This window comes from Cyprinus carpio, chromosome A20, assembly GCF_018340385.1.
Source record: "Cyprinus carpio isolate SPL01 chromosome A20, ASM1834038v1, whole genome shotgun sequence".
Taxonomy (NCBI): domain Eukaryota; kingdom Metazoa; phylum Chordata; class Actinopteri; order Cypriniformes; family Cyprinidae; genus Cyprinus; species Cyprinus carpio.
Window position 1 is genome coordinate 10,480,122 of NC_056591.1, and position 23,774 is coordinate 10,503,895.

Sequence of the window (23,774 nt, forward strand, 5' to 3'; positions counted from 1 at the left end):
GCTTAGCCATCTTCAAGAAATGAAAAAACTAAAAAATAAAAAAAAAAAAATAAAAAATAAATATATATACAAGTTGAAACTAAGTCTTAGCAATGTATTTGCTACGTATACTGTGTTAAGCTAACCGAAACTTGTCATTTGCACTTACATATTGTTGCTAACCGAAACTTGTCATTTGCACTTACATATTGTTGCTCTTTTGTTTGTTTTGATTGCTTCTATTGTCCTCATTTGTAAGTCACTTTGGATAAAAGCATTTGCTAAATGACTAAATGTAAATGTAATGTTTCATGATTCATTGTGTTACTACTAGGCTGAGGCACAATTGTATAGTTTGTAGAGCTGTGTGTCGATACAGATTTCCTGATTCGATTCAATTCAGATTCAGAAGATCTTGATTTAATTTGATGCCAATTCATTTGGATGTGTTTTTATTATAAAGTCCATTTTCCTGACATATGAAATAATTTTTATCTCTGCTAATGCTGTGAATAATATTTAAACAATTGTTATATTGTATTTCAGACTGATTAAATCTGTAATTTGTCTTTTTGAAAAAGATCTGTGTCATAAGATTCAATAATTTGGGCTACACTAGTGGCACACTGTATTTTTAATTCACTGAAAAGATTCAATTCAATTAGAGTCATTTGTTTGTGAATTGGACTAGTTATATTGGTCAAGTTCTGTGTGTGTTTTTGCATGCAACACACAAGGACCGCAGACTGAATTTGTGCAAAGTTAATTGTTATTATCTGAGAAAATATTATGTTAATGTTATTTGGAGAATGTAATTGGAAACTCAATTTTAAAGTAAATTTGTCAAATTTACTGTGATGAGCCTTGTGAAGATCATTTGTTTACAAATTTGACATGCTATTAATAGCTAATAACCCATGCAGGATGACTCGTATCTGCCTCTCGTATTTGTTTTCACATATTAGTCTTGTAAACATTCTTGTTAAATAATATGCAAATTGATAATGCATATTTAACGGTGTATGCATGTGCCAAAATTGAAGTATCACACCCACCTTAGTGTGCTTACAGTTGTTTTTTATTAATAGTTCATGTCCTGACAGGACTGATGAACAGTAAAATGAATCCCTGTCAGTAATCGTATGTCCTCTGCAGCTATACCGTGTCACGTTAACACTTGGCGATAAATCAGGTGCGCTGTCCACCTGGACTCGATAATGAGAGCTGGCGTTCTGCTTAAAAGATGAAAAATGTCAGACAAATGAGCCCATACGAGGCTCCTCGCAAACAAATGCGTCCTGATAGAAGAGCGTCCCGGCGTCTCTTTCAGTTCTGGGCGTGTAATTGTCTGTCTGTGTTCTCTAATTGCGGCATAATAAATAAAGCACATTCATTTGTTTATGTCTGTACTTCTAATGCGATTCCCTCCAGTGCTGTGCCGCAGATACCGCTCAACTCTGCTTTTTCTCAGTTTTCTCTCTTTTTCCCTCCCCTCATCCCTCTCTCTCTCTTTGTCTCCTTGTCCTCCTGTTCCTCCGTTCCTCAGCACACCTGGGGGCCTGCAGGGGATGTCTCAGCATGAATAATGCAGGAGAGCTTCAGAAGTTGTACCTGCTCTCCTTTCCTACCATCTCTCTCTCTTTTCTCTGCTTTATTCTCGATCTCTCTCTCTCTGTCAGTGCACACTTTCCATCTCTCGCTCTCCTTGTCCTCACTTTTCAAGTAAAACCATTATTCCCTTGCAGAGGAGTGGAATGTGAATTCCTGTGTGCTTGTTTGTAAAAAAAAGATGTTTGCAGTTTAAAAACAAAGGCGAGCCTGCACTCAGTCCACCCACTCTCTCTCTTTTGCAGTGGATTTCGTTGACTGTGGCAGAGGTTCTGGTTTGCGTTTTGAGAGCGGAGACCCTGCGGATTTCCGGATAGAGGCCGACGGGACGGTTGTCGCAGCGCGAACCCTGCAGCTCTCTGACAGGAAGGGGCGGAGCTTGGAGATTAAGGCCAAGGACGTGAAGTCTCAAGAGCAATGGCTGGTGCACGTCAACTTCACCCAACCCAAGCAGGTAAGAAATCATGCACTCTCGCACGTTAACAGCGAACGGTAGATGCTTGACTGCGAATTCACACTAATTATATAACCGTGTCAGATCGCTAACAGCACATGGCATTTCTAAACTAGCCTCACGCTGCAATTACACCATCAAACAACCATTGTGCGAATGTGAGCTCACAAAAATGTCTTTCTTCATCCGTAGGCCCTCTGTGACAAAGCCAAAGCTCTAATAAAACTGTATTAGAAAATTAGCAGAGCACTAACACGTTGATAGTAGGGCTGTAATTAATGTTTAACGATGCTAAAGAGACATTAAGGCGAGAGGAGGATACATTAGACAGCAGAGATCTGGACCCTCAGCTTGGGAACACTAACCATATGTCTCATAGCCCTGCCTTCTGCTTGGAGACAAGAAGAATTTACTCTTTATTACTGATACACACATGCCCACACACTGCCGCCAAGGGGAAGGAGGACGAGAGGAGCCAGCGGAAGAGAGAGCAGATAAGGGCTAGATAAAGGTTGATATGGACGAGGAGGCAAAGGAGGAGAGGGTGAAGAGTTTAGACTAAGGCTGGCTAGTCATGATGCATTCCCGATGAGTTTGCTGCAATGTTCAAACCAAGCCACACTGGGAATATCACTGCGATTTTAATGAGCTTTTAATTTGGCCATTAAGTTTTCTAAAGAACGTGTCATTAGACTAGTTTTGCAACCGGTCTCCTTCCTTGTCATGTGAGATTTAACTGCGTCTGTGATTTAAAGTTGCAAAAGCAATGTTAAAATGGATATGTTTGATTAATTTGTGTTTTAATGAATTGATTCATATCTTAACGATTCGTCATTACTCAAATGTGGTATAAGTCTGCATGGCATTTTTTGTGGATTAAACTGGTAAAAATATATGTAACCATTCAAAAGTTTGGGAAGATCGGTACGATTTTTAAATGTTTTTGAAAGAAGGAAAACAGTAATATTATTAAGTATTTTATATCTTTACTGTTACTTTTGATAAGTTTAATGCATTCTTGGAAAATAAAAGTATTGATTCCTTCCTTTGACGTGACGTGACATACAGCCAAGTATGGTGACCCATACTCAGAATTTGTGCTCTGCATTTAACCTATCCAAAGTGCACACACAGAAGTGAACACACACACACACCATGAACACACACCCAGAGCAGTGGGCAGCCATTTATGCTGCGGCGCCCAGGAAGCAGTTGGGGGTTCGGTGCCTTGCTCAAGGGCACCTCAGTCGTGGTATTGCCGGCCCGAGACTCGAACCCACAACCTTAGGGTTAGGAGTCAAACTCTCTAACCATTAGGCCACGACTTCCCCACAACGTTTGAACAGTAGTGTAGATAAATATAGCTTTTTATTACTATGTATTGATTTATTGGTGCATGTGAATGAAAATAATTACAGTATATACAGGGTTCTCATGATCTTGAAAAACATCATGGAGTTCATCATGGAGAAAAAAAAAAAAGTGCTTTCCAGGGCTGCAAAAATCAAGGAAATTAATAAATGATAATTAATGAAATCTTAAAAGGCCATGGTCCATAGACAATATAAATATTTCTAGACAAGTTCAAGTATTTATTTAGCTACAGATGACTTGATAAGGTGTAAACTCTATAAAAATTCTTATTAAGTAATCTGAAATGGCTAATTCATGGATATGTCATAGAAATGTGTTGGCCAGAAAGTATGGGAACCCTGTATACATTATTCTCGAGTTCATTTAGTGAAATTGTGGAAAAACATGCCTTGCTTATTGTAGAGTAATTTCTTATTGTTTTATTCTTCTTGCATTGAACATTCTGAATGTTTAATGCTAGAAAAAAATAAACATGTTAAATGAAATGAAATAAAATAAACAAATTAAATTAAATGAAAAATATATATATATCGAATATCATCAAAAGCCCAGCCCTGTTTCTAGAGAGAACATGAAAGAGAGAAGCATGAAATGTGGAATGATAGAGAAATTAGATAAATGGAAAGTTAACGAGAAGGAACAGAGGTGAAAGATGTTTTTCCATTAATTCAGTTGATGTTTATGTTGTTGGTGAGTTCGTATGAAGAGATGGTGCGACTGTGAGTAGGTACAAGGGTAATGAGTTAGCTCATCACCTGAGTCAAAGCAGAGAGAGAGAAAAACGAGAGAATCTACCTCGTTCTTCAACACCGAACTGCCGCCCACCCCATGTGTCTGTCATTACCAGCAATATTTCACCACCGAGAGGAAGAGAGAAGATAGGTCAAGAAAAAGGGAGGATTCGTTGATATCAACTGAGAGAAAATATTGAATCACCTTATAAGGGAGAATGCTCTGAGAATTTGTACTGGCATAAAGAATTCATTCTTAAATGAACATTCAGAGGGATTTTGTTCTCTATAACACTAAGAGCAGGGCAAATGTCTGGTCAAGCACATCTCTGGCTGCCTTTGGCTCTGAATAAGAAGGCTCAGGGAGAAAGAAAATGGAACAATACTGCAAACTCAACACACACACTCTGACATTCACTATGTGGGTGTTACTGCTGTGGGATTTAATGATGGAGCTGCAGTGATATTTATGACCCCATTACAGAGGGTAAAATTAATTCTGTAATTATTTGGGGACGGGGCAGATGTGTTGAAAGTGCCGCAGTGTGTATATGTGTGTGTGTGCATCACATAATGTACATTGAGCGTGTGGGTGTTTGTGAATGTAACTGTTGTTCTTTTCGCTGTTTTTTACTTTGCCAGGTGCCAGAGATACTGTTTCCGCGGCACAGTGTGGTTGTCAAGGGCGACGGCAGTGTGAATCGCGTGAAAAGAGACTGGGTCATTCCTCCTGTCAACGTGCTTGAGAACTCCAGAAAACAATTCCCTGAAGAGCTTGTGAAAGTGAGTGTGTACACAGAAAAACAACACTGGTTCATCATGTGAAGTGTATTTTCGAAAACGTACTATCAAAATGGTAATTCATTCATCGGCTTGTTATTCAAGTGCAAGAGTAACTCAATTTTATGTTTATCCTGCAATTTGGTGTGTGTGTGTGTTTCAGATCCAGTCAGATAAGGACAAGAGTAACACTCTGCGCTATAGTGTGACCGGACCAGGAGCCGACCAAAACCCCACCGGCCTGTTTATCATCGACCCCATTACAGGAATCCTGTCCGTCACCAAACCACTGGATAGAGAACACATCCCCAATTTCCATGTGAGTGTGTGTGTAAACTTTTGTGTAGATTTCATCCAAATTATTTATATTTTCAACATTTTTCAGATTTATGAAATCTTATTGAATGCCTGCGTAAGGGTTTTATCTTAAAATACCTATTTTTAATGGAAGATTCCCTACTGAAATAACCACGAGATGTGATGCAATGCATTTAACAGTACTAACACTCAGAAAATAAGTGATGCAGATGGTACATCAAACGTGCCCATAAATGTACATTATACTTGTACAAAAAATATATATATTTTTTCTCAGTTACTTTTCATAAAATATCCTTAAAACAAAAGCCATTTTCCATTCACCTTATGAATATTTGCGTAAGATTTCCATTATTATTCCATTTTAGTGGAAGATTCACTAATGATCATATCATTCTGTTTTACTAGTCCATGACCTCATCTGCATATAATTGCCATATGCATATTGACATCCAGATATGTAATGAAATGCCTGTCTGTATTACACTTGTAAGATAAGATATATGTATTATAAAAAAAAAAAAAGTTTTTTTTTAGTAAATGTTTATTAAAAAATGTTTTTAGAACAAGATCATTACCAAATTTTTCTTTTTATAGCTTATGTTCTAATGCATATTCAAGTAATTCATTAAATTGAATGTAATTTTATTTCTCCTGCATAATGATAAAAGTATAAAGGTGGCATTTTTTTATAATACAGAAATGCAGAGTTTTGAATTGTTCCGTTCATTATTTGGCCACTAGAGTCTCCAAATCATCCAGTCAAATGTTGGTTTATTATTTCAATTTCAATTAAAAGTTTATTTTTTATAACTACAAATGTATGCGTAAGATGGTGTAAACACTTTCCAGTACTTGTTTTGAGCACACGCATTGTTTAAAGATCAGACCTTTTGTCTATAGATCCATGCATTCCATCCAGGATAGAGAGAAACGCTCTAAAACTCCCAATAAATTATATGTGTCAGGGTAACCATGGCAGCCAGTCTGAGAATGTGACCTTTGACATCCCTTTAATCCACTGTACCATGAAGAGGAGAGCAGACAAAATTAAACTCGGAGGAGCTTATCCTGACACTAAGTCACACACACACACATAGAAGTAGTTGCAAACTTTTCCTGCCTGGTTTCAATACGCTTCCACTTCACCACTGGACCCAAGAGGCTGTTAACCTCCCTCAGTGTCCACATAATCCACATTCAGATTCAAATTACACAGAGATTACATGAATATGAAATGATTTGCTTCCTAATGGTGCCAAAGGTGGAGCATCAGGCTTCTTTCTGTCAGCTCATGCATATATGCAGCAGACCTAAGACTGCTCTAGCACGCAAACTGCAACCTGCAAGTCAGCTGCAGGAGTACCTTAATGCGAACAACTGCTGTAAATGAGTGTGGTGGTTGAGAGCCTCTTTTCCACTCACAGTGTATAGCCGTTGCTGTTACAGTTTTACAATTTGTTCACTTTAACTTCTGAATGTTGTATCAAAAACAGCTTGTGATGGCATAAAGACACTGAAAAAAAATACTGCAGAACTTGTAAGACTCAAATAGTGCAAATCTGATTCTTAGAGCAACATACCTCACACCTTCTTTAAATAAATTAATGCTTTTATTCAGCAAAGATGCATTAAATTGATCAAAAATAAGAGTAAAGAAGTTTACAGTGTTACAAAAAATTCTATTTTAACTAATTGCTGTTCTTTTGAACTTTCTGTTCATCTTTGAATCCTTAAAAATGTATCACGATTTCCACAAAAATATTAAGCAGCACGACTGTTTTTAACATTTATAATAATAAGAAATGTTTCTTGAGCACCAAATTTGCATTTTAGAATGATTTCTGAAGGATCGTGTGACACTGAAGACTGTAGTAATGACTGTTGAAAATTCAGCTTTACATAAAAAAAAACAAATATATATATATAAAACAGTATTTTAAAATCTAAAAATATATATATATATATATATATACAGAAAACCATTATCTTAAATTGTAACAATATTTCATAATCTTACTGTTTTTACTTTATTGTGATCACATCAGGCAGCCTTGTTGAATATTAGACTTCTTTAAAAAAAAAAAAAAAAAACATAAGAAAAGGTTTGACCCCAAATGGTAGTGTAAAAGGAAATGATAGTAAATGGTAGAAATGGGGTAGATTTTGTTTGCATAGCTGCTCAGATTGAGTTTTGTTTTTCCACAATGAGTTTTCGTGTGTGTTTGCGTTTACAGTTACGTGCTCATGCTGTGGACATCAATGGGAACCAGATGGAGAACCCCATCGACATCATCATCAATGTCATTGATATGAATGACAACCGGCCCGAGTTCACACACCAGATCTGGAACGGAACCGTGGATGAGGGCGCCAAACCAGGTACACCTGTCAGCATTCATGGTTTTAACAGTTTAACACACCTTCACCAATGAAGTGAACACTGATGTTTATTGCTCGGCTGTAGGTACATTTGTGATGACAGTGACCGCCCAGGATAAGGATGACCCAACTACAGCCAATGGAATGCTCAGATACAAGATCCTCTCCCAGACCCCAGAGAGCCCCTCTTCCAACATGTTTACTATCAACAACAAGACCGGCAAAATCATCACTGTTGCTGCAGGTCTAGATCGTGAGGTAGGAGGAAGTGTTTGCTAATGTATCATCAACAATATACAACAATACTGTAAACCAGAGGTCCTCAACCAATATTAACACCAAGAGCGATAACTATATTAGTGTTCACACTAATGGACGAAAACGGTTTGTGTATTATGAAGAGGTGCAGTTACTTTGTCTGCTGCTTTAAATAACTTTAAATGCTTGAGCTCAGGTGGATTCTGATTGGCTGTCAATGTTTTTAATTGTTCATCAACTAGAAAGTGTCTTTCTGCGAGTGATTCCAACAATACTGGAATATAACCAATAACAACAATGTTGTCAAATGGTGTGTCAGAACCAAAAAATGTGCCGCTAGTCTATTTTGATACAGTTAAGTAATAAGCAAACATAATGTTTCCCAGACTCCTCATCTTGTTAACCACTACTGTAAACATTTCTACCTTGTGTTTTCAACCTAACTTATCTTGTTTTGCTTTTGGTGCCGAGCAGAAGGTGCCTCAGTACACCCTGATCATTCAGGCTACCGATATGGAGGGAAACCCCATGTACGGTCTGTCCAACACCGCCACTGCTGTCATACGTCTGCTGGATGTCAATGACAACACTCCAGAGTTTACCCGAGAGACTGTGAGTGACACACACACACACACACACACTTGAACACGTGTCTCACCAAAGCCATCTTTGCTGAAAATCGATCTCTCTCTGTCTGTCTCTGTAGTTCCACGGTGAGGTCCCAGAGAACCGTGTGAATGTGATAGTGACGAATCTCACCGTGACTGACAAAGATGAACCAGGGTCTCCGGCCTGGAATGCAGTCTACCGGATCATAGCAGGGGACCCAACCGGACGCTTTTCCATCCCTACTGATCCTGTTACTAATGAAGGCCTCGTCACCGTCGTCAAGGTAACAAGCACGACAACACATTAAGAAGCTTACTAAGAAATGAACATACTGACTAATGGTCTGGAACAAAGTATGTAAGTGGTTCCACTCCGGGTTTTACATATCCTGCTTACTCATGAGAGAAATCAGAGCAGCAGAAAATCACTGTACCTCCAAATATCCCTCTACTTTCAATCCGCACCGCTCACATACTCTGGTCGGGAATGTCATAAACAGAGAAGCGGAGTGATACAAACAGTGAAAAGTCCCAGGACTCTGTTCAACCAATCAGATTCATGGACCAGAACTAATTGTTGTATAAATGCTGTAATTGGGTTGCACTGCTATTCGCTAGAATCTCGGTAGAGTCCCTTAGGCAGGGGTTCAAATACAGAGCAAAAGACGGTCTCCATGGAAACAGCTTCCACTTGCTGTTCAGCTGAGTTAATGGTTTATGTCTCTTAATTGAGAACGAGTCATTCATTAATTATTATTCAAACATTTCTCCTCTGTGTATTTAATTGCAACATGATCCATTCATTGTATCATTTTGATTCTTTTTATCTAACAGATTATGACACTGTTAACTTGATTGTGTGTGTTTGTGTATCCTTGTGTACAGCCAATTGATTTTGAGATGAATCGATCATTCATGCTGACCGTTGTCGCTGACAATGAGGTGCCGCTGACGAGTGGGATCCATCGCAATCGTCAGTCTACATCCACCGTGTCCATACGTGTCATCGACGTGAACGAAAGCCCAAATTTTGACCCCAACCCCAAACAGGTCAAACTGGAAGAAGGCCTTCCACAGTGGTCGATGCTAACGACTTTCACAGCTCATGATCCAGACAGATACATGCAGCAGACTATTAGGTATTAAAACACACACATGCATGTACATTTACATGTATAGGCCAGCGCTTGTGTATGCATTTTGGAAATGATTTTTGGAAATAGCAGAGTTTGATGTACTATGAAGACCAAAGCAGAGCTTTCTTGCTATGGAATGGAAACTATTATGGAAACTAAGTTGCAAACATGTATCACTCAGAAATCATAACTCAGTCAATCATATCAGAAGTTATTTACATATAGAAGTCTTAAAGGTGAAGTAGCAAACAAAAGAGGTTGCAAAATAGTCATGTAGACTGGATGGTAATGAATATGGCCTGTTTAATTAATTGTTAATGGCTATGCTCGGAAAGGAATACTAGCTTACTACTTACTGAATATTTCATCATTTAAATTGTTCACTGTCTAGTATTTTTAAAAATAAAATGAAAAAGAGTAGGCATTATGTAATGATAAATGTTAAAAACACTACCATGCTACATTTTTGTCACATGACCTCATAATTTGTTGTATTTATTGATAAACAATATTTATAAAAACATTGATAAACATTTTTATCAAACATTGATAAAATAATTTAACCTAAAAATGCCATTTGGCAGTTACAATTGATAATATTTCTGATACATCCATCACACTGATTGTTATTTTAGTATTATTTATGTACTATTATAGTATTTAATAATAATTTGAAATAAATTAGCTTTTATTTGTATGTTTTCATTTTAATTTTACTTTTAAGTTTTAGTAATTTTATGTGCTTTTTTCATATTTCTATAGATCTGTAATTTATTTTTGTTTCAGTTTTAGATTTAGTAATCTCAGTACTTCAGCTTAAACATTAAAACCTTAAAAATTTGGAAGTTTTATTTTATTTTATTTTTGAACCCCTTTATTTTGACAATGAAGTAAATGTTAACCACCTTTGTATGGTGTGTTTTAAAGGTACTCTAAATTGTTTGACCCCGCCAACTGGCTAGAGATCGACCCCAACAATGGACGAATTTCCACCATTGCTGTCCTGGACCGAGAGTCTCCATATGTCAAAAACAACCTCTACAACGCCACATTCTTGGCCTCTGATAACGGTAGGAGCAACTTGTGTTTGAGTGTGTATGTATGCAAAAGCAGTTGAGATTGAGTGATTCCATTGATTTTAGCTCTAGGGAGGAATTGCAACCCGAACAAACTGCAACAGTGATATACACAGGCCACACATCCATGTTAATGATCACACCAACAACATATCCAAACTCATTCGGAATGTGTATGTGTTCACTTTCACTGGGTTTTTTTCTTTGAAGCAAACTCTTCCTCTCTTTCTAACATACACATATGCACATACACTACCTACTGTGTGAAAGAGTCTACAGAAGTCTGCTAGGCCCTATTCTGCTGTGGTGTTTAACATTCTCACTGCATCAGAGCTGTGAAACAAACCCCCTCTCACACACACACGCTGTACATTTGAAAGCTTGTCTCCAGAAGCACCCACTAAACAGTTGGTCCATTTTGTATGCAATATTTCAGCAGAAAAATTTACCTGTAATCCAGTTCATCTAGACACTAAATGCACTGAAATAGCTAAGCACTGTATGTAAATTAAGTCATTGTCAATCTTTTTAGCACAAACACACCTTTCTATGTAAATCAAGCTTGTTATAGATCAGCACTATTTGTGCAAACTCAGCGCTAGTTGCATGGCCAATTATCATTGTTCTGGAAAACAGGGTGTAATTTTATTAAGCAATTTTATTTCATTTAAATATTAAACAAATTTTTCAATTGAAAGGGTTGTTTGTATACATTTTCCAGTGATAATTGCAGCTGTAGTTCATGAAATGATGGAGGTTAGTGTTATATCCAGCTGTGTGGTGCAGTCAAGTGCACTTTCTGTCTTTTAAAGGTGTCTGGATCACAGTGGTGCAGTGATGCTGTACATTTACTGAAAAGTATTTTGTATTGTAGAAGTCTGCTGTATCCACCATAATCGAGCACTCAGAACCAATCTGGGGTGTATATATCCATATACAGTGGGTATAGAAAAGAGCCCCCCTCCTTTAAAATAATCACATTTTGTTGCTTTGTAGCCTGAAATGAAGACGGACACAGTTTTTTTTTTTTATCCAGTTGTATTTACTCAGTACAACTTACAACATCCAAGTAAAAGATAAAACACGATAGATTGATACAAACCAAAAAAAAAAAATCAAAGGCTTAATCAATGCCTAGAAGCACAATGAAGTCTATTATTACGAAGTGGAAGGTATTTGGTACAACACAGACCCTCCTTGGATCAGGACGTGGCTCTAAACTGGATAAAAGAGTCAGGAAGAGGAAACTGGTCAGAGAGGCGACCAAGAGGCCTACAGCAACTCTGAAGCAGTTGCACAAATATATAAAAAAAGAGTGGTCGTTGTGTGCATGTGACAACAATATCACAAATTCTCCAAATTTGGCTTGTATGGGAGGGTTACAAAAAAAAGCCACTCCTCAAGAAAGGCCACATGCAGTCACGAGTAAGCTTTGCCAAAACACACCTTTCTGAAGATTCTGAAGCAGATGAGACTAAAATTGAATTATTTGGCCTCAACACCAAACGATATGTCTGGCGGAAATCCAATACAGCTCACCATCCAAATAACCTCATTCCTACAGTAAAGCATGGATGTGGTAATGTCCTGTTATAGGGTGTTGTCAGGATAGAAGGAAAACTGGATGGGGCAAAATACTGTCAAATTCTTGAGGAAAATCTGCTGCCCTCTGCCAGAAAGTTGTCAAGTGGAAAAGGGTTTACCTTCCAACATGACAATGACGCAAAGCACACAGTGGTTGAAGGAGAAAAAGATGAATGTCCTTGAAGGCCTAGTCAGAGCCCAGACTTAAACCCCACTGAAAATCTGTGGAATGACTGGAATACTGCAGTCTACAAACACTCACTTTCAAATTGAACTGAACTTGAGCAGTTCTGCAAAGAAGAATGGGCAAATATTGCAAAGTCTAGATGTGCAATGTTAGTAGTTTAAGGGCAACAGGTCAATTTAGCTCAAAGGGAATCATTTTATAAAGATTTTATAGGGAATTTGGACAGAATCACGGCTGATCACTGAGTCGGCCAGCGATTCACTGAACGAGCTGTATAGCATCAACTCTGCAGTGGATATTAAAATCCAAAATATAGTGAAAACACTATTAATTAGCACAGTAACAAGATCTGCAGTTTAAGACATTAACTTGTAAGCACAAAACACAAGATACTTCTCTTTTCAATATGAGTAAGACATTATTGGATAAATCTAAGACCATATAAACTAATCTAACACAAACACACGCACTCACACATTCACACAAGTTGCAGGAAGAGAGAAACTGAGGAAAGAATGGGTTTAAGAGAATGAAAACGTGAAATCCCAAGTTTACAGCAATATGTGCAATTGCATAGACCAACAACCGTCAATCACTTAATTAACCCTCGAATTGAGTTCCTCAGTTAGGTTAAAATTTATATTAAATGCACCAGTTCAGTTAGAATCTGGAGGTACTTGTGTTGCCTGTGTAAGAGGTTCTCTTTGTTGTCATCATTGTAGAAAAGGGGGTTTCTCAAGGTTGCTGATTGGCTGGAAGTTCAGTCGTTGAAGTGACGGGAAGCCAGTGGTTGGGCGTTGGCTGAAGATGCAGAGTTGTGGGCTGGTTGAAGTTTTGAGGCAGTCACAGACCCGAGGAGACAGTTTCCGTGCCATACTGTGAACATAAGGACATGTTCTGTGAAGACCGGAGAGGTTAAAAGGTCCCCTAAGGAATTTCAGTCTGGTTCTTGTCCTGGGTAGGGCTGTGTATTGCCAAGAATCTGGCGATACGATACATATCACAGGGGTTGCGATACGATATTTTGCGATACATTGCGATACTGTAAGCAAGGAGATATATTGGGATATTTCTTATTTTAGGAATAGGATATATTTTTAGGAAAGCTGTCATTAAGAACACACCAACATATGCAAACCTTAGCAATAAATAAATAAATAAATAAAAATTATTTAACCAGAACACAGTGGGATCTGCATATGCAATAATCAGTCCCTGTAACATTCAACGTTATTGAAACACTTTTTGTGCAGTATGAGTAAAGGGGGAAAAAATAAAGTGCTTGCAGGATCCTTTAGTTAAATGTATAATACGGTAATAAATGTATTTTATTAAAAAGACATATATATTTTTAGACCCTGCTTTAAAGGTTCACAGTTTAAGTTTACAATTGTAACAACAATGTCATAACATTTTGAAAACAAAATATTACATCTGCTTAATATCAATGAAAAAATAAAAGTGCTTACAGTAATAAAGAAAGCTGAGATCGTGATGCAAGCACCGGCCCAACTGAACAAAATGCCCCCACCATTACAAAGCTTCATCAACCCTAACTTATGTTCCACGTGGAATCACAGAGACCGCGACACGAACACCGCCCCAACGACACAAAACGCCCCCAAAATGAGAGAAAGCTGCGCCCCGCGCGGTGACCCTACCACCCGCTGGGATATAAACTCAAAACGAAACACTTGTATGATTTTTTTTTTTTTTTAATATCGATATTCCATTTTTGAGAATCGATACAGTATCGCCAAACAAAATATCGCGATACTCACATGTATAGATAATTTCTTACACCCCTAGTCCTGGATGGGGGTAAGTCAATCCAAAGAGCTCGTGACCATTATTACTATCAAGGATTTACATGTGATGGTCATGCTGTGCATCTCTTTGACCATCAATCTTGCTTACTTGCCCCAAAATTTACAATCTCCTTCCTGAGTTGTTATGATAAATGTGTTCTTTTGTGTTAATGTTAAAAGCTGTTCTGCGAAAGAGTTGGTTGGTTTGGCTTGCTTCAGACTATCTGGCGCTAGGATCAGATTTACGAACATCCTGTGTCTTGGGCCTCCTTTGTGGAATTTGGCTCCTCATGTTTCAACCATGTTCTTGATTGAATCTTAAATTGTCTGATTTAAAGTCTGATACCCTACAACAGAGACAGAGACATATCCCAACAGACTAAAGGCTGTAATTAAAGCAAAAGGTGGTTCAACAAAATACTGACACGAGTGGGTGATCCTTTTCCCAACTCAGTGATTGTTTTGTTTTGTTGTTGTTGTTGTTTATTTTTTTATTTTTATTTTTTTCTGACATGTTTTATAAATATCAAACACATCCATACAAAAATTTATAAATTTCATTTCAGACTGCAAAGCAACAAAATGTGATTATTTTAACAGGGGGTGATTCCTTTCTATACCCACTGTATATGCAAATTTCATTCTACCTCTAGTTTGTAAAGAATGAAAGCACTGTTTTTAGTATCCAGAGAGTAAGACAGAACCCATGATTGAAACAAGCATCTGTAAATACAGCTAAACAATACAAAGAAATATATACCATCTTTGTTATTTACAGCAATAATCTGACATTAATTTAATCTCAAACGGATTAATTTCCTACTCACGGATAATAGATGCCATCTTTGTTATTTATACTAACTTAATATTCTTAGTGAATTCCTTTCTCAGTTCAGTTGAATCTTTGTGTGCAAGATAATGCAGACAGACCGTACAAATACACAACGCTAACTTAATATTCTTAGTGAATTCCTTTCTCAGTTCAGTTGAATCTTTGTGTGCAAGTAGCAGTGCTGATCGGCTTCCTTTCCCACAAAGAAGCTTTTTTATATCTAGTTCAATGCTGATTCGCCCTCCTGATTCAATAAATTAAGGATACTTAGTCGTACTTGAGTTAGTGGTTTTCAGGGCTGGAACGGATTAAAAAATGTGTTGTGAATGCCAGGAGTAGAACAGAAAGTCGCCGCTCCGTCAGCCTGCCGCACAGCTCTGCCCGTCTCTTGTTCTTTGTTTAAAGATCAGTGAAGTTGAAAGGTCTTGTTACTCTTGTTGAAAAAGAAACTAAGCTCTTTTCTAGGGACTGATGGTCCAGTCTGTGCTGGGTAAAAGGGCTCTTGTTCGCAGATACTTCATGGACGTGGGCAGGTTGATTGGATCTTATAGACTGTGCATTATGGGTTGTAAATTAGTTTTCATGCCCAGCAACCCAGAAGAGAGCAACCTAAAGTCGTTAACTGCTGTAGTTCGTCTGTATTGTCAGTTTTCAACTATTAGTCTCAAGCTCAGATGTCACACCCACGAAACTTTCACGGTCATGATGCATATTGCACAGCAAAACAATAAGAGCTGAATAGAATCAGTTTCTAGGACTCCAGGTGCACAAGTTTTGCTATTAATCTTCCCGTCATGCAGGTTGCATTTTTTTAACTACGTGTTGAAAATAGTCTTTAGAAGTTTTAAAATTCAATTTTTAAAAATTGGAACTAGCCTACGGAGGATTGCATCGCATCTTACTAAGACATGTCAACATTTAAACCAAGTTGATATTCAAGTTTAAACGCAAAACTTACATTTAATTGTGTAATCCAGCATTTTCTCTCAAAAAAATCATGTCTTCAATGGCATTGAATCTTGAGATAGTCTGGGCTGTAAAGGATCCATCTGTTGTATTCTTCATGGTCCGGGAAACAAAGGCCGCATTTTGAGGCCACATTTGATGGAGCCTTCAAATTGGTTTGGAACAGCCTCTGAATTGGGACAGAGCTTATGTTTGTATTAACTTCGCCTCTGTCTTTTTCCTTCTGTCCCTCAACAGGTGTCCCCCCTGCGAGCGGAACGGGTACTCTGCAGATCAACCTGCTGGACATAAACGATAATGCACCTCGAGTCTTCCCTCAAGAAGCAGAAGTGTGCGAGCGTCCCGAACCCAACGCCATCAATATCACAGCCGTAGACGGAGACCTCAACCCCAACGCAGGGCCCTATGCTTTCGAACTGCCCAACCGACCCTCTGACATTCGCAGGAACTGGACACTGACTCGAATCAGTGGTACGCCACATCGAAAAGATTTCGCTGGGATTAACATTTACTCAATTCTATTTTTATTTTTCTTGCCAGACTTTATCTGAACCATTTGTTTTGTCATACTTGTGGTTGGTTTTTAGGCGACCATGCCCAGTTAAGTCTGAAGATTAGTTACCTGGAAAGCGGGATATACGAGCTGCCCATCAGCATCACAGACTCGGGGAACCTGCCCATGTCCAACACCACCTACCTGCGCATTAAAGTGTGCCAGTGCGATCACCACGGCGACTGTGTGGACATGGAACGCATCATGGCAGCCGGGCTGGGCACCGGAGCCATCATCGCCATACTTATCTGCATCATCATTCTGCTGGGTAAGACACACACTAGACAGAGATTGTAGTTTTTTCTAGGCAGTGGAGTTCTTTTCAATTGGTCACATCAGTTGCCGAGCACATGTGATCTGCTTTTGGTCCCAGAGGGGTTATAGTCACAAAAGATTTAATTTCATGTGCATTAAAAAAATAAAAATAATAATAAAAAAAACCTTAAAGCTCTATTGAGGTGGATTAATGTTTTATTCAGCAAGACATAAACACATAAACTATGATGGAAACACATTGTGCCTCATGTGCATCGAGTCATGTGATTGAATAGTTCACTTCAGACCAATATCATTGCATAAACTGGGCTCTGGTCTTCAAAAAACACTGGTGCCAAATCCTGTCAACAAAACGATTGGTTACTTTCACCTTCCAAAACAGGTTGACACACACCATCGCCCCTCAAATATAAGTCATTTACTAGCAACGACATTTTTCTGAATGTTTTGTCTCTGCGCTCTAAAGTAATTTATTACATTTAATAAAAAAGCCACAGTAGTTTTCCCAATAGCCACAACTTCCATTTCTGTTTTGCTCAAACTTCTGTGAAAGTGACAATTTTGTTCTCTCGATCACATGGGATGTAAAACCTGTTTTTCGTTAAATTAAATTTGCAGTTTGGATGGAAAAATAGCTTGTGATTAACTCTTGCACAATTCTGATTCCAAGTCTCTGCAGTCTTAAATCACTTTACTTGCATAATTTACATATTAAACTTACAAAAAAAAAAACAGCAGATGAAATACTTTGACGTGAATAATATCACAGAATAAATGCAGAATATTAATTGAGCATACCTATTGAGCTCATTTTACAGAAAAAAAGTCACAAAAATATAGCTTGTCTGAGTGAACAACAGTAACAGATGGGGGCGGAGCTTAGCGAAACGTTTGTAGTGCTAAAAAATACACACTGCACCTTTAACTGTCTGATCTCAAGTCATTTTGCTCTTTTTATATTGATTTTTATCTCACTTTCTGTCTTTCTGCAGTGCTGGTGTTGATGTTTGTGATGTGGATGAAGAGACGGGATAAAGAGAGACAGGCCAAGCAGCTGCTGATCGATCCAGAGGACGACGTGCGAGACAACATACTCAAATACGATGAGGAGGGCGGTGGAGAGGAAGACCAGGTACATGCACTCCCTCTCTATTGCTGCTGCTGCTGGGCATACACAGTTATTTTCAGCTCAGAATTGCTCTTTACAATCTAGCTTGTTTAATAAAAACATTTTAAAAAGTTTCATTTTAACCAGTCGTTAAATGTTCACAATTTTAATTTAAGCTGCATGGTGCACATTTAACGACTGACTGATTTGCCACATTCATTGTGCAAGTAATGCTGATTATAAGTCATAGCATGTAAGCGACTAATTTTAAATTGATGAAACAGTTCCTGCTTTGCCTGGTGGTGTGAGTATGTGCGAGACTCACAGATTTGCATTTGAGCCAAACTGTGTTTTTTGCGACACTCACACACACACACACACACACAAAAACACTCAAACATTTTCTGTTTTATCATTTTGGAGACTTGTCTATGGTTTTCACGAGTTAATGATATTTTCTATCCCACTAAAACAAACTCCCCCAGGAACCATTTGGCATTTTTAGATTTTTAATTAAAACATTAAATTTAAAAAAATCCATTAGTAATGTACTTAAGCCCGGGGGTTTGCTGTTTTTTCCACTTGCTTCAACATCTTGCACAGTGTTCTAGCATTTTCAAAGGAATACTCCGTAAACAGGCACTTACAGACATGTCATATTTTTAACCAAGTCTTGGAAAAGGCAGGTATATTCTCCTTGCATTTCCATTTCTGTTGTTTAAACTTTAAACTATGGTTATTTTTATTGCCATTTTCTGTCATCTTTTTCAACTAGTTCTTGAAAACAGCAGCCCAGCTGTGCAGTGTGTATGTCTGTATCACCGAATCATATTTTATAGAATAGTTTTGGCTATTGGCTAGCTAAGTAAAGGAGGTAATACGATAGAGTTTGACTGTTTTTTTGTTTTGTTTTTTACACTAATTATGACTACTTGCTAACCTAAAAGACACAAATGAATGTTAGAATAAATAAAACTTTTATTTATTTTTGACGTTTTTATTTAGTGTTTTATGTATTCTAAACTAAGGCATTCTAAAATTTTTCACAAGGAAGGTTTTATCATATTTAGCTAAATTCTGAAAAGAAAGTCCACATGAATATCCCTCTTATGGAACAAAGCAAATTGAAATTACATTACTAAGGTCAAAACGTTCCTTGTTCTTCATCCAGATGTTTCCAGAAAACCAAGGGCTTTGAGCAGACCTCTAACCCTATTTGTGATTGTCTCTTCCCGCTATCTGTGTTTCTTCAGGACTATGATCTGAGCCAGCTGCAGCAGCCCGATACTCTGGAGCCAGACATGATCAAGCCCGTCGGGATCCGCCGGCTGGATGAGCGACCGATGCACTCCGAGCCCAACTATCCCATCCGCTCGGCCGCACCCCATCCCGGAGACATAGGAGAGTTCATCCATGAGGTACGCCGTGTGTGCGCTCTTCTGATGTCGCGTCATATAAAATGGCTCGATGGCACCAGTGATAAGACTTAATGGTGATTGATTGGTTAATTGGAACAAGGTGCTTTTAGTTTTGTTGATTATTAGCCAGGCTCAGGGATTCAGTATCTCATGCTACACTCTGTGGATGCATGCCCTCCCACGCACACGCACACATGCAGACCTCACATGCTCTAAGCAGTGCGACTGCACTCAAAGCAGTTTGAGATTAGCGAGAAACTGAAAAAATCAAATAAATAAAAAAACAAAAACTAAAAATCACAACACCCACACAAAAAACACACACACTCTTTAGAAGACAGCATCATCCAAAAAACTTTTTAAAAAAAAAACACAGCAGTTAGGATTTTTAGCTGTTTTTTAGTATTCCAACAAAAATTGTCACTTATGAGTTTTGTTTATGTCTGCAGAACGATTTGTTTGGACAAGTGATTTCAGGATTCAGAATTATGTCAACTGCACGTCTATACAGTGTTTAGTCTATGCTAGCACTCTGCCTGGACTGTGTTATGCCAAGAATAGAACTTTATTTGTACAATATGGCAGGCTTTCAAAACCAAGTGAGCTGCCTACCTAGACAGCATTTTTAAGCACTAAAGGTATCTTAAACATTCAAATTTAATGTGCATTCGGATGTTTGATTCACTACCAAAATCAGTTGGGAACATGTAAATCAAACATTTGAATTTGTCCGTGATGCTCATAAATGTTTTACCTGCGTTAGAATGTTTGTGCCTCGCGTTTTGTATCTAAATTTGTGTGCGAAATGCTGCACTTAGTACTACTCGTTTTCCATTTGAAGGAAATGCCATTTCAAATGCTTTTTTTTTTACATTTTGTATAGTTTTTAATAATATTATTACAGACAAAGCATGCAAATAAGAAGTGACTCCACAAACGAAGAAATCAGAAAATTAAATTAAGTGAATGTATTAATACAGTTCAATACATGGAATTTCAAAACAACCAGCAATCAAGAGATGGTTAATATATTAGTATTTATAACATTTGAAAATTACTGTATTCTAATGTATTCATTTGATTATGAGAAACTTCAAAGATTAAACTTCAGGGGAACTTCTAAAGAGGTTAAAAAATTAGCTGGAGCCACATGTTACATTTTGAATAGACTGCAGGTTTTCAGAGAGGCAAGACACATTTCCTTACATAATAGGAAATGGTCAGTACACAGTGGTCTTTGTGTTCGTTCAAATTTTCAGATTCACATGCACACATACAATATACTACAAAATGGTGCAGAAGTATGTGAAATAGGATGCACACACTCTTTTTACTTAATGGGTTTCAGTTGTATTGTCACTCCTTCCTCCTTCCTTCCTTCCTTTTCTCACTTCAGTTGTTTCTCATCCAGTGCCCTGACAGAGCGTTCAGTGTTTCATTGTTTAATTGCGCGAGCTCAGACTGTGCTTAGCTGTGCCATTTCCAGAACGTAGCCGCTTATAAATAAATGCTTTAGCCTGTTCCAGAGCCCAGCATCTGTTTGCACGGCGACCCCAATCCTTCTCTGACTTCCCTCTCCTCCCATCTCCCCTCCTCCTCTTTTGTTCCTACTTCTTTTTCTCCATCCCATCCCCCTCTGCACTTAAACAGCAATACCAAATGAGTAATTTAAATGGTTGTACTAGACAGTGTTGATGTGCTATATTTGAAATGTGTCTATTATAAAACCACATCCGTTCTCATCATGTTCCCCAGGGTCTCAAGGCGGCCGATACGGATCCCACGGCCCCTCCGTACGACTCCCTGCTGGTCTTCGACTATGAGGGCAGCGGCTCCACAGCCGGATCGCTCAGCTCCCTTCACTCTTCCAGCAGCGGAGGCGACCAGGACTATGACTACCTCAACGACTGGGGCCCTCGCTTCCGCAAACTTGCCGACATGTACGGAGGCAACGACGACTAGCTTACGCCATCACTGCAGGACCACAGAAAGAGAAGGAAGAACCGGAGGAGGAGGAAAATTAAAAGAAAAAACATCAAAAAAACAGTGTGGCACTTTTTTTTTATTGTGGGACGTGGACAGTGTGCAGAATCAAAACAATGAAGAAACCAATATACCCTAAAGAGACAGAGAATGAAGACTAAAAAACGAAGAGACAAGAAAGTGGAAGGAAGATCACCATGGCAACAAAACCAGGTCTCTCCGAGGTCTTGTCTACAACAGAGGGGGTCTAATGAAGGAAGTCTGCCTAGTTTCGGTTCAGTCCAGGATTTTTTCGCCCTAAGTTTGAAGGATCATCGGTACGAAACGTGTGAAGGAACGCTTGAAGAACGTTAAATGAATGCTAAGTTACACTTGAATCTCACAGTACAGAAGCACTGGGATATTATGTGCCTTTTTGTACATTTTTTTTGGTTTCATTTTTACTTTCTTTTTCGGTCTTTGTTGATTTGATCTGATGATGTTTTTCTGTTCAATGGCTTTGGTGGCTCAGAGTTTTGGAGTGTTTTTGTCGTGAGCCTGTTTATAACGTATGTTTATAACGTATGCTTCTACACACTTCTGTTTGTGTTTCTCACCATCGCGCTATTCGTTCACGTATTAAAACAAAGACTTTGGAAGAGTGAGAGCATCTAGACAGAGAGAACAGCTTTGTACAGTATGCTAGAAAATAGATTTCAGTTTCTCGTTTTTGTTGCGTTTTCCTCTTTTTTTATAAATATATATATATATTCACAGTTTTTCCACCAAAACGTTAACTTATGCAGCTGGTTGCGAAATGGGAGACGAGCATTATTATTTGGTAGCAGAACGTTTTGTTTTGTTCATTTATTTCTCTCTCTCTGCATTTTATTGAAGTGGTTTAGGATTTTGCAAATGAAAACATCCTGTTATTTTTTTTCAAATGTCATCTGCCTTAGTCATCCTGGTATTCTTTCATTTTTTTTACTCCACTGTAAATTAAATGGTGTGTACATAGTTTTTTATTTTGTTTCTCCTCTTTTGATGTAGTCTACGAAAAAGAACAGGGCATGAAGAACTTGTATATGTATAATTTGGACTACAGACACAAGGATTTTTGCATGTTTTTATCTTTTCCGTATAAAACAGTCAAATTTATTTCCACACAATTAAAGAAATGCCCACCTCGGAGGAGACTAAAGCAAATAAGTTTCAGAGAAGTTTGGTCCAAATACCCACTGCTTTCATTCCTTTTTGGTTTCGCCCTTTAGGCCCAGTTAATGACCTTCCATTTCTGTCAAGGATTCCGTGTTGACCTTTCGCTTCTTTTGTTCTTCTCTGCTACGTTCTGCATTTCCATTGTCTTCTCCCCCAGGCCACTCTCATGGATCAAAGAGGTCGATTGACGTTCGAGGCCATACTCCTAAATGCATGATCCTTCGGGATCTTCATGTTTGAACTAAACTGAAAAGGTGGACCGAAGCCCTCATCATAACCGTCTCTGCCTGTTAGAGAACCGTGTGTGTGTGCGCGTGTGTATCACTGGATGCCGTCAGAGAGGGCCCATTAAAAGAGCAGGATGGAAGTACAAGGCCAGTCCACTCATGAGGCTCAGCCATAAGATGATTAACAGCTTTTTAATGAACGATGGCTGTCCAGAGTTCTGTCGGCTCTGGTTGCAGTTACTTGTTGATATTATGACCCATTACAGCCCAAATGACCAATAAAAGTCTAATTTTGGAGATGATGATTTGTTGGTTTTCTTTGCTACATTAGTGTTTTAGCTCTGTTCCGAAACCTAGCAAGTCCCTAGATAGACAGTTGGCTTCCAAGACAGGAACCTAAGCATCATGGGATCTCACTAGTGACCGATATAGACAAGCAAATCATAAATAGTGCTCCACATGGGAGAATCGACTCCCAGTTGATTTAAATAGAGTTAGTATGTTGCTGAACTAAGAGCTTTCTTAATAAATCATAGCTTGAAATCTTCATAAGCATAAAAATTTGTGATGCATCGAAATTTAGGCACCCAAAAAACTAAGGTTAAAAATAAATGAATGAAATAATTCAGTTTATATAACTAAAATAAACATTTAATATTTTTACTACAAGTGCTTTAAATTATCACCTAAGAGCATGATACAATAAATGATAACACTGATAAATACATCGCAAAATAAATGCATTCGTTTATATGTAAAATAATACATTTTTCATTACACAGAACAATTTATTATCAGTATTTTTCAGTATTGAATAAAATACTTATCTATAAATAACATTTCTCTGGCCTTATCCACCATTTTACAAATTATTATTTGCTGAGCTCAACGCAGTGCATTATGGGATCACCTATTGCTGCCTTTGGATAAA

The 23,774-nt window shown here is 38.1% G+C and overlaps 1 protein-coding gene across 1 annotated transcript in view; it reads left to right on the plus strand.

Moving 5' to 3' along the window:
* LOC109097612 (cadherin-2) overlaps window positions 1–23,145 on the plus strand; it is a 46,061-nt gene extending 22,916 nt beyond the window's left edge. Inside the window, exons 3-16 of the mRNA XM_019111240.2 lie at window positions 1,833–2,041; window positions 4,789–4,929; window positions 5,090–5,245; window positions 7,482–7,626; window positions 7,712–7,884; window positions 8,359–8,496; window positions 8,591–8,776; window positions 9,378–9,631; window positions 10,556–10,698; window positions 16,319–16,552; window positions 16,669–16,902; window positions 17,903–18,042; window positions 19,272–19,436; window positions 21,192–23,145. Of these exons, the coding sequence (XP_018966785.2) occupies window positions 1,833–2,041; window positions 4,789–4,929; window positions 5,090–5,245; window positions 7,482–7,626; window positions 7,712–7,884; window positions 8,359–8,496; window positions 8,591–8,776; window positions 9,378–9,631; window positions 10,556–10,698; window positions 16,319–16,552; window positions 16,669–16,902; window positions 17,903–18,042; window positions 19,272–19,436; window positions 21,192–21,398 (2,525 nt within the window). The 3' untranslated portion in view covers window positions 21,399–23,145. The remainder of the gene's footprint in view (window positions 1–1,832; window positions 2,042–4,788; window positions 4,930–5,089; window positions 5,246–7,481; window positions 7,627–7,711; window positions 7,885–8,358; window positions 8,497–8,590; window positions 8,777–9,377; window positions 9,632–10,555; window positions 10,699–16,318; window positions 16,553–16,668; window positions 16,903–17,902; window positions 18,043–19,271; window positions 19,437–21,191) is intronic.
* The last annotated feature ends 629 nt before the right edge of the window (window positions 23,146–23,774 follow it).